This window comes from Neoarthrinium moseri (genome assembly GCF_022829205.1).
Source record: "Neoarthrinium moseri strain CBS 164.80 chromosome Unknown scaffold31_Wmoseri_CBS_16480, whole genome shotgun sequence".
In the NCBI taxonomy this organism is placed as follows: domain Eukaryota; kingdom Fungi; phylum Ascomycota; class Sordariomycetes; order Amphisphaeriales; family Apiosporaceae; genus Neoarthrinium; species Neoarthrinium moseri.
In genome coordinates this window covers 370281-383793 of record NW_026055145.1, presented here as the reverse complement: position 1 = coordinate 383793, position 13513 = coordinate 370281, and the positions used below count along the sequence as shown (strand labels likewise).

Genomic DNA, 13513 nt, shown 5'->3' with positions numbered 1-13513 from the left:
AGTCACATTGTGAGAACACGAGGTGATGCATGTGCTATCGGACACTATCTCATGGATCGGACGCTATCTCCTAGAAGCACCCGAAATAGAGAAAACGGTGTTACCATAGCCGTGAGGCTGAGACCCAAAATACTGGTGAGATACGAGCACCGGGCAGAAAGGAACACGGCACTTCACAAGATGACGTATCCCCTTTTGAGCTAGAATGCTTTCTCCTGGATAGTGACCGTGTTACACAACCTAGCAGGCTTCGTGCGGATAAGAATATCACATGTCAGTAGAATCCGTCCAACAATTTGCCACACGGTATTGAATTCAGAAGCAAAGTCAGCCAAGTGGCTTTTTACAGGGCAATATAATGATTGTTTGTGCCTGCAGCATATATATACATAGTGATTTGGTGCAAAATTCCAAAATTCCGTCGCAAGAAGGTACAAGCAGACATGCTCGCTTTTGGCCATCACCGGCCAGAAATGGCATAGAGCTCAAGCTAGTAGTTCCGAAACGGGTGAACCCCCTATGGGCCCGAGACAGTGATCTTGGCACTCCCACTGCTTTGGTAACCCTCGGTGGCAACAATCTGGTAGTTGTGGGTGCCAAGCTTCAAGCCATACTTGGCCCAAGCATCAAAGTGATTCTGCACGGTGACGGTGCCCCCAACACGCTTGCTAGTGCGGACGCTCCAGAACTGATCAAAGGTCGCGGTACCATCGATACTCGGCTGGTTGACACGCTTGGTCTGGTAGATATCGTAGGTGCCTCCGTCACTGGTGACTTGACCTTTCTTCTGGGCTTGAGAGCCTGGGTTGTACGTGCCATACGTGTCGACGACGTAGTACTCGATCAGGGGGTTCCTGGTCCAGCCGTAGACGGACAGATAGCTGTTGACGTTGGCACCGTTCCAGGTACCGTTGTATGTGATGACGCGGGCAGAACCTGGGTTCCAGCCCTTGCCGGCAACAAAGTTGTTGACGTTGCTCCATTGCACATCGTACGAACCAGCGGGTCCGTTGTTGTAGGTGACACTGCCGCCTCCGTCGGTCCAGAACGAGTAGAAGAAGCCATTGTTCGTGCCGGTTCCGGCAGGAGTTGACCTCTGAATCTTCTCGTGAAGACCGTCCAGAGGCTCGAGGCCGGCAGGCGCGGCCACAACACCGGCAATAGCCGTGCAGGCGACGAAGAACGCAGAAGCAGAAACCATTGTGCTTGATAATCGATAGACGTGAGGGTGCCGATCTGGAAGCAACGATAATCCGGATCAGAGACGAAAAGCAATCTTTATATAATTTCTCAGCGCTGCTCCCCCTGAGCCATCTATACGTGCAAATCTTATGATCACATACGAGTACCACAAGGCGCCATCGTACATGCAGTACCTGGTTCGCAACCTGGGGTGCATATTGACTGGCACACAGCATCCGATCTTTGTGGGGGATATAGTGTTTTTGTGGGGAAGGGGTCTCATGTTTCTGAAGAGCCGGCGACCTATAGTGACGGGAAGCAGTCTATACATTTTGCCGCCGGTTAAATGCGTCTAGCGTTCATTCCCACGCAGAGCCCGGAGAGGCTCTACTTCCGGATTCGAGGTCACAAGCTTCTTTGCGCCGATCGTGGTAAAGGCAGACCTAGTGTTTGCATTCCCGGCTGATTTGAACCATGGGCTCTGTGCGGATCTTGCTAGTATAATGGCCGTTGGAATCCTCTTGGCATCGAGACGACAGTTCGCCCCTCTTCTTGGCTCATTTCAGGTAACTTTGCGACTGGTCTCGTAGATGTTCACATCAGCGCGTGCCGGTTGTCCGGTCTCGACCACGGGGCTGCAGCGCTCGTGGCAGGCGGGCCAAGAGTTGAAGGGTGGGATTTCGCCATATTGTGTGGACGCATCGCATGGCGAGCATGCGGGCCAGACGACGGTCTTCGTCTTGGACACCAGAGGACCAGGTCACCAAAGAACCGCATAGGAACTAGCAACAATGTTGGCCAGGTGAAGGGCACAGAAGTTGAGGTTGCCAAGCGAGCGGGCGATGCGTGCCAGATGGTCGAGAGAATCCAGGAGAGGAGCGCACGAGAGGAGGGTACGATCTCTATTACTACTACGACTGCAAGCGTGCCGTATCCCTAAAGAGGGAAGTGCAACATTGGCGTTAGGGCAACTTTGATGCTGATAGATGGCCGACTGGCGGGCTGAAGCCATAGGGTTGGTTGGATTAGTGTGGGTTGGTTTCTTGGAAATCTTGGCCTGGGTGACTACCGACATGCGTGCAGGGGGCAGTTATGCAGCACAGCACGCACCGAGTGCGTGCTGTGTACTAAGTTAGGTGGCGCTGGAAACGAAAACCGGGCGTGGGCCAATCAGTGACAGCCTGCAGCCCGGCCCCTGCCAATTAACGCGTCTCCCCAAGCTGGGCGAGACGCGCCAGCCCCTTGGAGCTCCAGCCGCGACCTGATGACGACCGAAGAGAACACAGCTCGAGCGAGAATCACCAACCTGGCAGGCGTGCACATGCGTGTCCAGCTCCTAACATGGCCGGCTCTACTCAGGAGAAGAAGCCGAAGCTCGTCAAGCAGCAGTCATTGACGAGCTTCTTTACACCAAAGGGCGGCAGCGCTCCGAAAACCCAGAGCCAACCCCAGAGCTCGCCGCTGGCTAGTCGCAACGATGCCTCCGTAGCCTCGAAGAAGCGGCCACTCCAGACCGACAGTGACAACGGCAACGAGGGCCCTGCTCTCAGTCCCAAGCGCTCCAAGGTGGATGAGGACTCGGCACAGAGCACCTTCTTCGCCAAGTCCCCGCCGAAACCTGCTGCAGCCAACGCAGCACACCCTCGGTCGAGTCCTCGCACACAACAATATGTCTACAATCGATCCAGTCAGGCAGACGGCGGTGGTAGTGTGGGTGAGGAGGATGACGAGGCCGAGAAACGGCGCAAGGCACAACTGCATGCCAAATTCGTCAAGAAGCTCGGCCGCCCGGATAGCATGGCCCAGCTGAGGCGAAAGAACTTCCAGATCGATGACGAGACCCAGGCGCTGGACGGCGAAGAGGCCGAGGAAGCCGACGAGGAAGAAGCACCGCAGCCGCCCAAGGGGAAGAAGAAGGGTGCCAAGACGGGCAAGCTTACACCTATGGAGCTCCAATTCCTGGACATCAAACGGAAGAACCTAGACACCCTGCTCATCATGGAGGTCGGGTACAAGTTCAGATTCTTTGGCGAGGATGCCAGGATCGCTGCCAAGGAGCTGAGCATCGTCTGTATACCCGGCAAGTTTCGCTATGATGAGCACCCTTCAGAAGCACATCTAGACCGATTTGCCTCAGCGAGCATTCCTGTCCACCGATTGCCAGTCCATGCTAAACGCCTCGTCGCCGCCGGACACAAGGTCGGTGTTGTACGACAGATCGAGACGGCTGCACTCAAGAAAGCTGGCGATAACAGGAACGCCCCCTTCGTACGGAAGCTCACCAACGTTTACACCAAGGGAACCTATGTCGATGAGATTGGGGAGCTCGACCAGCATGGGGATAGTTCAGGGGCACCCTCGGGTGGTTACCTGCTGTGTATCACCGAGTCCAAAGCCAAAGGCGGGGGCACCGATGAGAAGGTGGATGTGGGCATCATCGCCGTCCAGCCTGCCACAGGAGATATAATCTACGACAACTTTGAAGATGGCTTTATGCGAGGCGAGATTGAGACGCGGCTATTGCACATATCGCCGTGCGAGTTTCTCATTGTAGGCGAGCTGACCAAGGCGACCGATAAACTCATCCAGCATCTTTCTGGGAGCAGCACCAATGTCTTTGGGGACAGGTGCAGAGTGGAACGAATACCCAAGTCCAAAACCATGGCAGCAGAGGCCTATTCCCACGTCACTCAGTTCTACGCAGGCAAGCTGAAGGAGAATGCCGCCGGCAACGACAAGGCAGCCGCTCTACTGGATAAAGTGTTGAAGCTGCCCGAACTCGTCACAATTTGTCTGTCATCGATGATCAACCACCTCAAAGAGTATGGCCTGGAGCACATATTCGACCTGACTAAATACTTCACATCATTCAGCGCTCGCTCGCATATGCTCATCAATGGCACGACACTGGAAAGCCTTGAGGTTTACCGCAACCAGACGGACCACTCTGATAAAGGCAGTCTGTTCTGGGCACTCGACAAGACACTCACCCGCTTCGGTCAGCGTCTGCTCCGTAAATGGATCGGTCGACCACTCCTGGATAAGGAGCGACTGGAAGAGCGGGTGTCTGCTGTCGAAGAATTACTTCTCAACGCATCTTCATCTAGCGTTGATCAACTCGAGCGCCTTCTAGTCAACACCAAAACCGATCTTGAGCGTAGTCTGATCAGAATTTACTATGGAAAATGCACCCGGCCGGAGCTTCTGGCTGTGCTACAGACGCTGCAAAGAATATCTACCGAGTTCTCGCGAGTCAAGTCCGCCGAGGACACGGGATTCAAGTCTCCAGCTATCAGCAATGCAATCGCCTCCTTACCACAAATTCTGCCGACTGTGCTATCCTACCTTGAACGCATCAACGCCGAGGCGGCCCGGAAAGACGACAAATACGCCTTCTTCCGAGAAAACGATGAGACCGAAGCCATAACGGATCACAAGCTCGGCATCGCTTGTGTGGAGCAGGAACTCGATGCCCACCGCAAAGTTGCTGCTGAGAAGCTCAAGAAGAAGAGTCCTGTTCAGTACGTCACGGTGGCCGGCATCGAATACTTGATTGAGGTGTCAAATACCGACCTCAAAAATGTGCCAGCATCGTGGGCCAAGATCTCGGGCACCAAGAAGCTCTCACGGTTTCACACCCCGGAGGTGGTACGAATGATACTGGAGCGAGACCAGCATAAGGAGTCGCTCGCCGCGGCATGCGATGTTGCATTCTCGGACCTCCTGGCCTCAATAGCGTCCGACTACCAGGCGTTGCGCGACGCGGTGTCTGCGCTGGCCACCCTCGATTGTCTTTTGTCGTTGTCCAAAGTGGCCGCTTTGCCGGGATACAGCAAGCCGCAGTTCCTCCCCGCCGACTCGCCGCCCACTATCAGCATCAGCGAAGGTCGCCACCCGATCGCCGAGCACACCCTCATGACGTCCTACATCCCCTTCTCGACCAGGCTGTGCTCGCCCGCCCCTCTGGCCCAGCTGATTACGGGCCCCAATATGGGCGGCAAGTCGTCGTACGTCCGGGCCGTGGCGCTCCTCACACTGCTGGCCCAGATTGGCTCCTTCGTCCCGGCCGCCGCCATGCAGCTCACGACCGTCGACGCCATCTACACGCGCATGGGCGCATCGGATAACATTTTCACTAACGAGTCGACCTTTATGGTCGAGGTGAACGAAACCTCGCAGATCCTGCGCTCCGCTACGCCGCGGTCGCTAGTGATTCTGGACGAGCTAGGCCGTGGCACCAGCACCCACGATGGTGCCGCCATCGCCCAGGCGGTTTTGCAGCACGTCGCCGAGGAGGTCGGGTGCCTGACGCTGTTCATCACGCACTACCAGAGCCTCAGCCAGGTCGCCGACGGCATCGAGGGCGGCAAGGTCCGGAACGTGCACATGAAGTTCACGGCTAGCAGGCATGGGCAGGTCACTGAGGACGACGATGCCGAGTGGGACGGGGACGAGGAGATCACCTTTCTCTACGAGGTCGGTGAGGGCGTCGCGCATCGATCGTACGGCCTAAATGTCGCCCGGCTGGCGCGGATCCCACGGAAGGTTCTCGATGTGGCTGCCAGGAAATCGAGGGAGCTGGAGGATGAGATCAAGATGCGGAGGTTGGGGGGTGCGGCGAGGCTCTTGCTGGATGTCCTCCAAGACGGCCCTGGCCAATTGGATCACCTTATATCCAGTGTTGAACAGCTGTAGTTCTTGCAGGTCGGCTGGCCTAGGTCTAGGTCTAGAATATCAGTACGCGCATGGCGGGAGAACATGATACAAGCTCGTCATAACCTCAAATATTGATACGAATCATCTTCACTACACGCGCTCAGCCATACACAATCTAGAAGGTGGTCTTCGCGTGTCAGAATATCTCTTTGTTTGGCGATTTGCCTCGGCGATCATGCATGAGATGATTGCAATTCCTCAGATGATGGGAGTAAGAGTGGATGAACGAACAATGCAAATGCTTGTGGTGAACTAAAATTCTAGGTCTTCCTCCCGACACCATCCCCAGGTGAGAGTGGTCCATTTTTGTGCAATGGTTTCAATGATATGGCGTGCCATGCAGTGGCAAACGCCAGACAAGATAAAAGCAATATGTTCCCATAATTGAAGGTAATACTCCGCCGCGAAATGACTTGTAGCCTTCGCCTCAAGAATTCAAACCCCTGCTGGTTCTTAAAAGATTTTTTCTTTTGGGGGAAGACAAGGCTCCTAATGAGATATGAATTGAAACTACGGATGTGTGTCAGAAGCTCGATCACCCCGGTGTTAGACCAATATGCTCACCTGATGAAATTGGGATCGAGGGTGAAAATCAACCTTGCCGTGTCTTCACCCGGTGCTTTGTCCATGGAACGGAACGGTATGAATCATGTTACCTCGCGATAGAATTAGATACTGGGGGAAAAGTCACATGTCATAGACTCTGCTGTTGTTGTGGCGCTGGTTCAACTGAAGGCCATCGTCACCGTGAGAGGCCAAGTGCAACGGGTCGTACCCGGCTAGCCCATTGATTGGTTGGAAAGCCGAGGTAAAAGGCTTCGTATTGTCGGCATAGTTTGTGAGCCCGCGAAATCCATCGGTTCCTCTGGCTGGGACACATAGCGGGTTGAATGTGCTCTCGTGAAGGGAATCCTGTGCACCAAGGTACGGGTTCGAGGTAGTCGAATCAGGCTGGAAAAGTAGGTTGCTGTTTTCTTTTCCTGAGAATCCACGGGCCGACGTGTGTCGCTTCAATGTAGGAGTGGGAGAAAGCAATGAAACATTTGGGTTTCCAGGACGTAGAGATAGACCAGAGATATTGTTGTGACTGTGCTGCTGTCAGTGGAAAATTACATGAGAACTCAGAAGGACACTCACGGTCTTCGTGGAACAGAGCTTTGGATGCGCCCTATGGAGTTCGTTAGAAACGGCAGAGTCTCCGAGCCATCTCGGTGAGGGAAAGCCAACCCTCACCTGGGCTGGGATCCGCAGGGTCTCTAAATACATCCACCACTCGGCTTCCGAGACGAACGAGACCAGGTAAGCCATTCAAAGCAGCGGCAGGTACTGAACTAGACTGACCGCCACGTGCTGACCGAGTTATGCGTCCAGGGCCATGCGAAGGGGTGTCTCGTGGCATACTAGCGGTAGCGGAGCTCGAAGCCCGAGTCGAAGTTCTCTGCGTACCTCGTACAGCGCGCCGACCCCGTCGTGAACTAGTAGCTAGAGTGCTTATGCTCAACCCTTGGGGATCGAGCACCGCCAGTCTGGAGGCTGCACGAGGCTTGGCCGCTTTCGCGAGCTTTTTTCTGGGAGAGCGACGCTTGGCCTTCTTCGTTGACGGGGGATTATCACCTTCGTCCTAAAGACGGTTAATATACCAATATTTCACCGCCAAGACGCTTCGTTTCATCGATGACTTACCTCGCTGCCATTGACTGACGGCTCATCGTAGACGCTGCGGTTTCGTTGCCAGACGAAGTTCAAGTCAAACACCATCTCAGTGGTGTCAACCGCTAGGGATGCCGCCTGCATTTGTCGAATGACCGAAGGGTCTTTCTTCTGATTGCGCTTTCGCCGCTGTTCCTCAGGCGCTGCATCAAATCCACCCACACCTGGAAGCTGAGCGATGTCTCCCTTAAGGTACTTCATGAAATGCAGTCGTTCGCGCTCGTCATCGGTGACCCCTGTTAGCTTTAGGTCTGGGACAATCTCATCAATCATCGTGTCGATGGTGTCCTCTGAGTGCAGAAAACCTTCGTTCTTATCTTCTTCATCGTCATCAGACGGCTGATACTTGGAAGAGTTGTCCATGTTGTCGTCCCCTTCGTCGGTGTCCGGTAGTGCATCCGGCTGCACATCCATGTGATCATCATCGAAGTTGGGTCCCTGCTGAAAACCAGGTCCAAAGTAAGCTCCGTTCCACATGGGTAAGTTATTCCATGACTGAGCGCCATGGCCTAAATGCCAATGGCTCGTATGATGGCCATGGGATGAAGGGGTGAAGTCGGAGACAGAGTCTACATCATCCTGGGGTTCGCACTTGACTTGATCCGAAGGTGTCATGGACTGGGCTTTGCTGCGGACACGCTACATCCAAGCCCTGGTCAGACAACCTTGCAGAATTGGCCAACCAAAATGTAAAAACACCGCAGGACATGACTTACTCGTTTTCCTCGTGATGCTGGGACTGATACTGCAGTAGCGCGACTTACCAATGACCCACGTCCACCGCGGAGACTGACACTTGAACTGCCACGACTTCTGTTCCCTCGCGATTGACGGTTCTCATTCCGGTTCTGAAGCAGGTCTCGAAGATTGTACTCCTCGAACCATTGGTTGAATTCATCCAATGTCTCACGAGCGTTGTCATCGGTGTTCTTGGCAATCTCGAGCTTGAACATATTCGAAAGGTGGCCTTTCGACGAAATATGAGTGAGAAGGTGAGAGACATCAGAAAACTTGGAGGTCTTGGGGCAGACACTGCATATCAGCGGGATCGCGAGTGCCTCCGGTTTTCCTAGGTTTGCGTCAATGTTGGTGCTCGGTGCATCGCTGAGTGCTTCGGTGGCCAAGGAGGAGCGAGTCGACGCCATGCCGTGGCCGTGAATTGGCCCCAAGTTAGGATCGTCCATCATAGACTGTCCTGCGGTCATATCTCGGAGAGAAGCCATGTCTGCGGGTAAACGATTGGGTCAGCCAAGAAGATCATGAAGTGAATTGCGCAACCATTGTGGCAAAAGAAACTGTTCGCAGATCGAGCTTCAGGCAACGAATCATTTCAATTCGTGAAAAACGCAGGTGACGCCGGGAAGAAACCTAGACCACAACTCAAGCGTACTGGTCTGTTGTGATCAAACTGCAAGGCGGGCCAACAATCGAGGCCTCAAAATCAGTCGAAGTGTGCCAACATGGAAGTGGAACAATCGGTTCCGTAGTTGGTACCTTCATATTGAATTCTTGGTTCCATATCTGCGTTGCTTTCTTGAAGGCACTGTCATGTGCGGTACAAGCATCGTCTGAGGTTACTTGGAGATATTGTTGAATGACCTGCAACCTGTCCGACGCGCCTGCGGCTCAATGCAAGGAAACACCGATAATTCCGAGCGAAACTCGAAGCATTTGCAGAATATGGCTTGGGATGAAAGAGTCTAGAGTGCGGTGTATTGAAGTGCCCTAATTGCAGAAGGAGCTTACCTGTATGCTCGCAAATGCTGCAAATCTTTTGTGAGGTTGCCGAGTATGTGTAAAAGGACCTCAGTGCACGTATCTGCCGCTACGAGGTTCACAGGCAGGCGGTGGGCAGTAACGTTCGTGACCGTGGTCCGAAAGGCTGGAAGATCCGCGAGGGTTCAAGGTTGCTGTCAGGGAAAGTGATCTGGTTGTCTGAAGTGTCTCACTGCATGAATCCCGGGCGTCGGAGGTCAGATACAGTCCTTGCCACAGATGAAGATTAGCAGAAAGAGCATACGGCGAAAGGTGGGTGAGGTTCAGAGGAGAATATGCTTAGGGGAAGTACCTGGTTCTCTCGGCTACCTCTCGTATTGCCTGAAAAAGTGCTTCAGAGAAGGCACGATTTGCAAAGGGGACAGAAGGGACAGTAAATTTAGACTGCAGAGCGTCCCTTGTGAAAGTAGCGAGAGTTATCACCAGGACATAAGCTGGACCCTCAAAGAAGAATTCAATGGGAAGGAGCAGCATCCTTTTGAAAATGTCACACAAATCCCTTGGTTAGAGGTTGGAAGTGGGTTGCCAATGTGGTTTCCAGGATGACGCCCGTGGACGGCTCAGATGACAATGCTGACGGGAAAGTGCGTCCCTGTGATCAGCACCAGGAGAGGCCGAGTGCGAATGCTGTGCTGAGTCATGGCCGGGAAGGACAGGAGACAGGGTGATATCGATGTCAAGTACTCGCTGCTCATGCTGCAGTCCCAAGAGGGAAGCGCATGCCTAGACCATCAAGGGGTGAATCAGTGAAGTCACCTTTCGTTATCCACCCGTCACCCTCGTATCTAGTAGCACAAATTTCTCTGTCACCGGGCCACATATTAGAGAGAATGGTGAGCCTGGTGAATGAAAGCAGGGACCTGGAAGCTTGCTCCTTCTTCCGTGCTTGATGAGCAAGTGCGGACCTGAACCTGGGCCAGCTTGGTATCATTGCAACACTGCAGCCAGGCATCCAATGAAACTTCAGGCGTCAAAATCGCGCCTCCTGACGATGGCGTTCTGACCTGAAGCACGTGGTTACCTTCAAACCGTTGGACCGATCACGGCGGTGTCGTCACAAACGACCCGTCAGACTCGCTCAACAGCCGACCTCAACTTGGTGCGGACGGCAATCGAAACACCATTATGAACAACATAGAAAATTCGCCACCGCTTGGCGCAAACCGTCTATTGAAATCTCGAACAGATGTCGAAGTGGTTGGGCAATGTGCTCCCAGATGTTGTCCAGGTCGGTGATGGAAATGGCAGCCCGGAGTTGGAACGGTAAATTCTAGACCTGACCGAGATGATCATTTTCGCGGGCTGGCGGGGGACGACTGGAAGTCTACCTTTGGTGATTCTGTGGATGGGGCGGGGCCATTTTGTCAGATGTTCATCCCACCTGTTACTCGGATAGTCAGACATGGAGAACATGCCACTCCATGCGGATTGCATTTTAATGTCGGCCTGACCGTGTCTTATTGGGAGACTGGCAGTCGGTTAGTTCACATCCTGTAGCTGGATGAGGTTGGTACATAGCTTCAACTGTACACTCAATTCAGTAAGACACCTGAGCAGGAAAGGTATTCCATACCTGGGTGCCTACCTAGGTACATATCCATTCTGGCATGCGATAAGCGACATTGGGAAGGTTCATCAGACACCTGTCAGTGTCTACGCTAGAGTATCTGACGGCTTTAGGATGGCACCGTGTCTCCCTGGCCAAAACAACCTTGTCGATTCGGTCCGTATGCTCTCAGCAACTATCTGATTTTGTTCCGAGACTACCTAGGTATGTTGCTCTCTTCCTCGGTACCTGTGAAAGCGGTGATCAAGGCGAAAAAGGAAGCGACTAGCTTCCTTGGAAGTGATATATACCCTGAAATAGTACACCATGATCAGTCTCACCGCGTGTGCTCTCCTGTCCGTCTGCACATCCATCAGCTTCATAATGTGACAGAAACGGAACACAGGGCGAAAACATCTACCAAGCAGTGCCATCAGATAGTTTGCGTCTTGATTGAAAGCAGCCAAGCCAAACAAGTTCACAAAGAGGCATATTGTATCTGAAAGTATTGCAGGTTTCCCTGTGTTCATTGCCTGAGGTCGACCAACATAAGATGTGACAGCAAATGCACCAAAGCATGCCGCTCGATTTCGCTTACAACACAAATTTGAAATACAGTTCATCATGGGCCTCCCGTTCCCCGTCAGTCATTTGCGACCTTATCGCCTCACGTTTCTTGTTCTTGACAACCAATAAAGTGCAGCCGAATACCACCAGAACCATACCAAGGATGGTGAAGACCAACCCAGTGGTAAAGCCCGTGACATAGCGAGGTGCCTCAGTCTTGATGAAGACGTTCGAAGATACGAAATTGGCACAGTTCCCAAAGCCAACCATCCATGCCATACCCTACGACAATCAGAGATCAGCATTCTTTGTTCGAGGCAGATGGCTCTTGAAACAGCATAGGACATGACTTATGGAAGAGAGGTTGGGACATTGGAGTTACATACCACGGCCAAGTGCTTCCTGCCACGGAGGTTTGCTGAAAGCCAAGCCATGAGGATGGGCATCTGTGGAAATGTTCCAATGGACATGAAGAACAAAGCAAGATAACGGACGCCGGCTTGAGGGACGTAGACGCGCATGATGATCCAGCCAACGAGCTGACAGCAGATCCCGCCGATAACGAAAGGAGTCCGAAAGTTCAGGCGCGAGGCCAGCCACGTTACACCGAAAGACGAGATGATACCGACAGCCCACACTGGCATTGCCATCAACTGAGCAATGGTGCTGGTCCAGCCCAGCTCGGTGAGGATTGTGGGGGAGAAAGCCGAGATGGATGCTGCCGTGATGTCGCAGCAGAAGAAGCACATGGTGAACAGGTGGATGCGCCAGTCGATCAACACCTCCCAGATGGAGACGCTGTCAGCAGCAGAGCCCTTGGTCTCGGCACCCCGGGAAGCCTCTAGCTGAGCCACAACGCGGTTGCGCTCCTCTGGTTTTAGGAACCATTTCTGAGCGTCCTGCGGAAAGTTCGGGCAAAACAGCACGACAGGTATGGAAATTGCAACGGTCATTACTGCGCGATATGTTAGTCTCATCTCGATGGTCGGAGAAACTTCCACTTACACCCTTCGATAATGAAAAGCCAACGCCACCCCTGGTACCCACCAACGCCCTCAAGGTTGTTGATCGCAAACGCGAGAAGTCCGGAGAAGAACGGACCGGCGAGAGCAAAATTGAAAAACCACGAGAAACGAATCGCAGCCTCTCGCTTGGTGTAGTACATGGATATCATGTAGGTCGCCCCCGCAGGCAACGATGCTTCAAAAGTACCCATCAGGAACCGCACGGCCAGCAGGCCGCCATATGATTTTGTCAAGCCCTGACACATCCCAAGGACGCCTGTGCTGTCGATTAGTATCACAGTCGAATTCCAAGGTCAAGTTCGGACTCACCAAGTAGGGCCATTTGCCCGCCCAATAAGTACCGTGGCGCAACCTTGTTCGTATTCAAGATCAGGTTGGCTGGGATTTCGGCGAGGACGAAGGGGATATAGAATATCACGAGAGCGATGTTATATCCATTCGTTGGCATACCCAAGGCGCCTTCTAGTCCAGTTGGAGATCCAATGCCCAGAGCGCGAGCCTAGGGGCGTCAAACATTAGCAATGACCTGCACCGGGAGTCGGTTCATTCTCAAATTGTCGCGCAAAGTGGTATTGGTCTCAAAATCTCCGTCTGAACTTCTATGTAGCATCACTGCGGTTGCAGCTGAGGTGAAGCGGGCTTCCGATATCACGATACTGACTCGGGAGATATCACACCTTAAGAAAGAAGGGGCTTGTCTTAGGGACGAAGAGAACCGGGACGTCAAGAAAACAAGGGACCGTACGTTTGCGATGTTCGTCCGGTCTAAGAACAAAAGCATATAAAGAACACCCATAATGGGTATCAAAACCAGGTCTCGCTTCCATAGTAGTCTTCGGTCTAATGCCGGATCATGCTCCAGGACATGCGCGCTTCTCAACGAACCATCGCTCTTCTCGGCCAGCTTTAGGTCCTCCTGTGGGACCACCTTGAGGACTTCGGCCATGGATAAGTGGCGGCCCGCGAAGAAAGTGCAAACGGGCTGGGGTAG

The 13513-nt window shown here is 53.3% G+C and overlaps 4 protein-coding genes across 4 annotated transcripts; 1 reads left to right on the top strand and 3 right to left on the bottom strand.

The window, feature by feature from the left end:
- Positions 1-517: 517 nt before the first annotated feature.
- JN550_007880 (uncharacterized protein) lies at positions 518-1201 on the bottom strand (the record flags this gene model as incomplete). The annotated part of the gene is made up of 1 exon (XM_049319780.1): positions 518-1201. The coding sequence occupies one exon, from the start codon at positions 1199-1201 to the stop codon at positions 518-520; it is 684 nt and encodes a 227-aa protein (XP_049170236.1).
- Positions 1202-2523: 1322 nt separating this feature from the next.
- JN550_007879 (uncharacterized protein) lies at positions 2524-5877 on the top strand (the record flags this gene model as incomplete). The annotated part of the gene is made up of 1 exon (XM_049319779.1): positions 2524-5877. One exon carries the CDS (start codon positions 2524-2526, stop codon positions 5875-5877), a length of 3354 nt encoding a protein of 1117 aa, XP_049170235.1.
- A 708-nt stretch (positions 5878-6585) lies between these two features.
- On the bottom strand, positions 6586-8831 carry JN550_007878 (uncharacterized protein; the record flags this gene model as incomplete). The annotated part of the gene is made up of 5 exons (XM_049319777.1): positions 6586-6985; positions 7036-7066; positions 7132-7519; positions 7582-8247; positions 8373-8831. The coding sequence occupies 5 exons, from the start codon at positions 8829-8831 to the stop codon at positions 6586-6588; spliced, it is 1944 nt and encodes a 647-aa protein (XP_049170234.1).
- Positions 8832-11524: 2693 nt separating this feature from the next.
- JN550_007877 (uncharacterized protein) lies at positions 11525-13468 on the bottom strand (the record flags this gene model as incomplete). The annotated part of the gene is made up of 5 exons (XM_049319776.1): positions 11525-11779; positions 11884-12452; positions 12503-12778; positions 12832-13021; positions 13268-13468. The coding sequence occupies 5 exons, from the start codon at positions 13466-13468 to the stop codon at positions 11525-11527; spliced, it is 1491 nt and encodes a 496-aa protein (XP_049170233.1).
- Between the last annotated feature and the right edge of the window lie 45 nt (positions 13469-13513).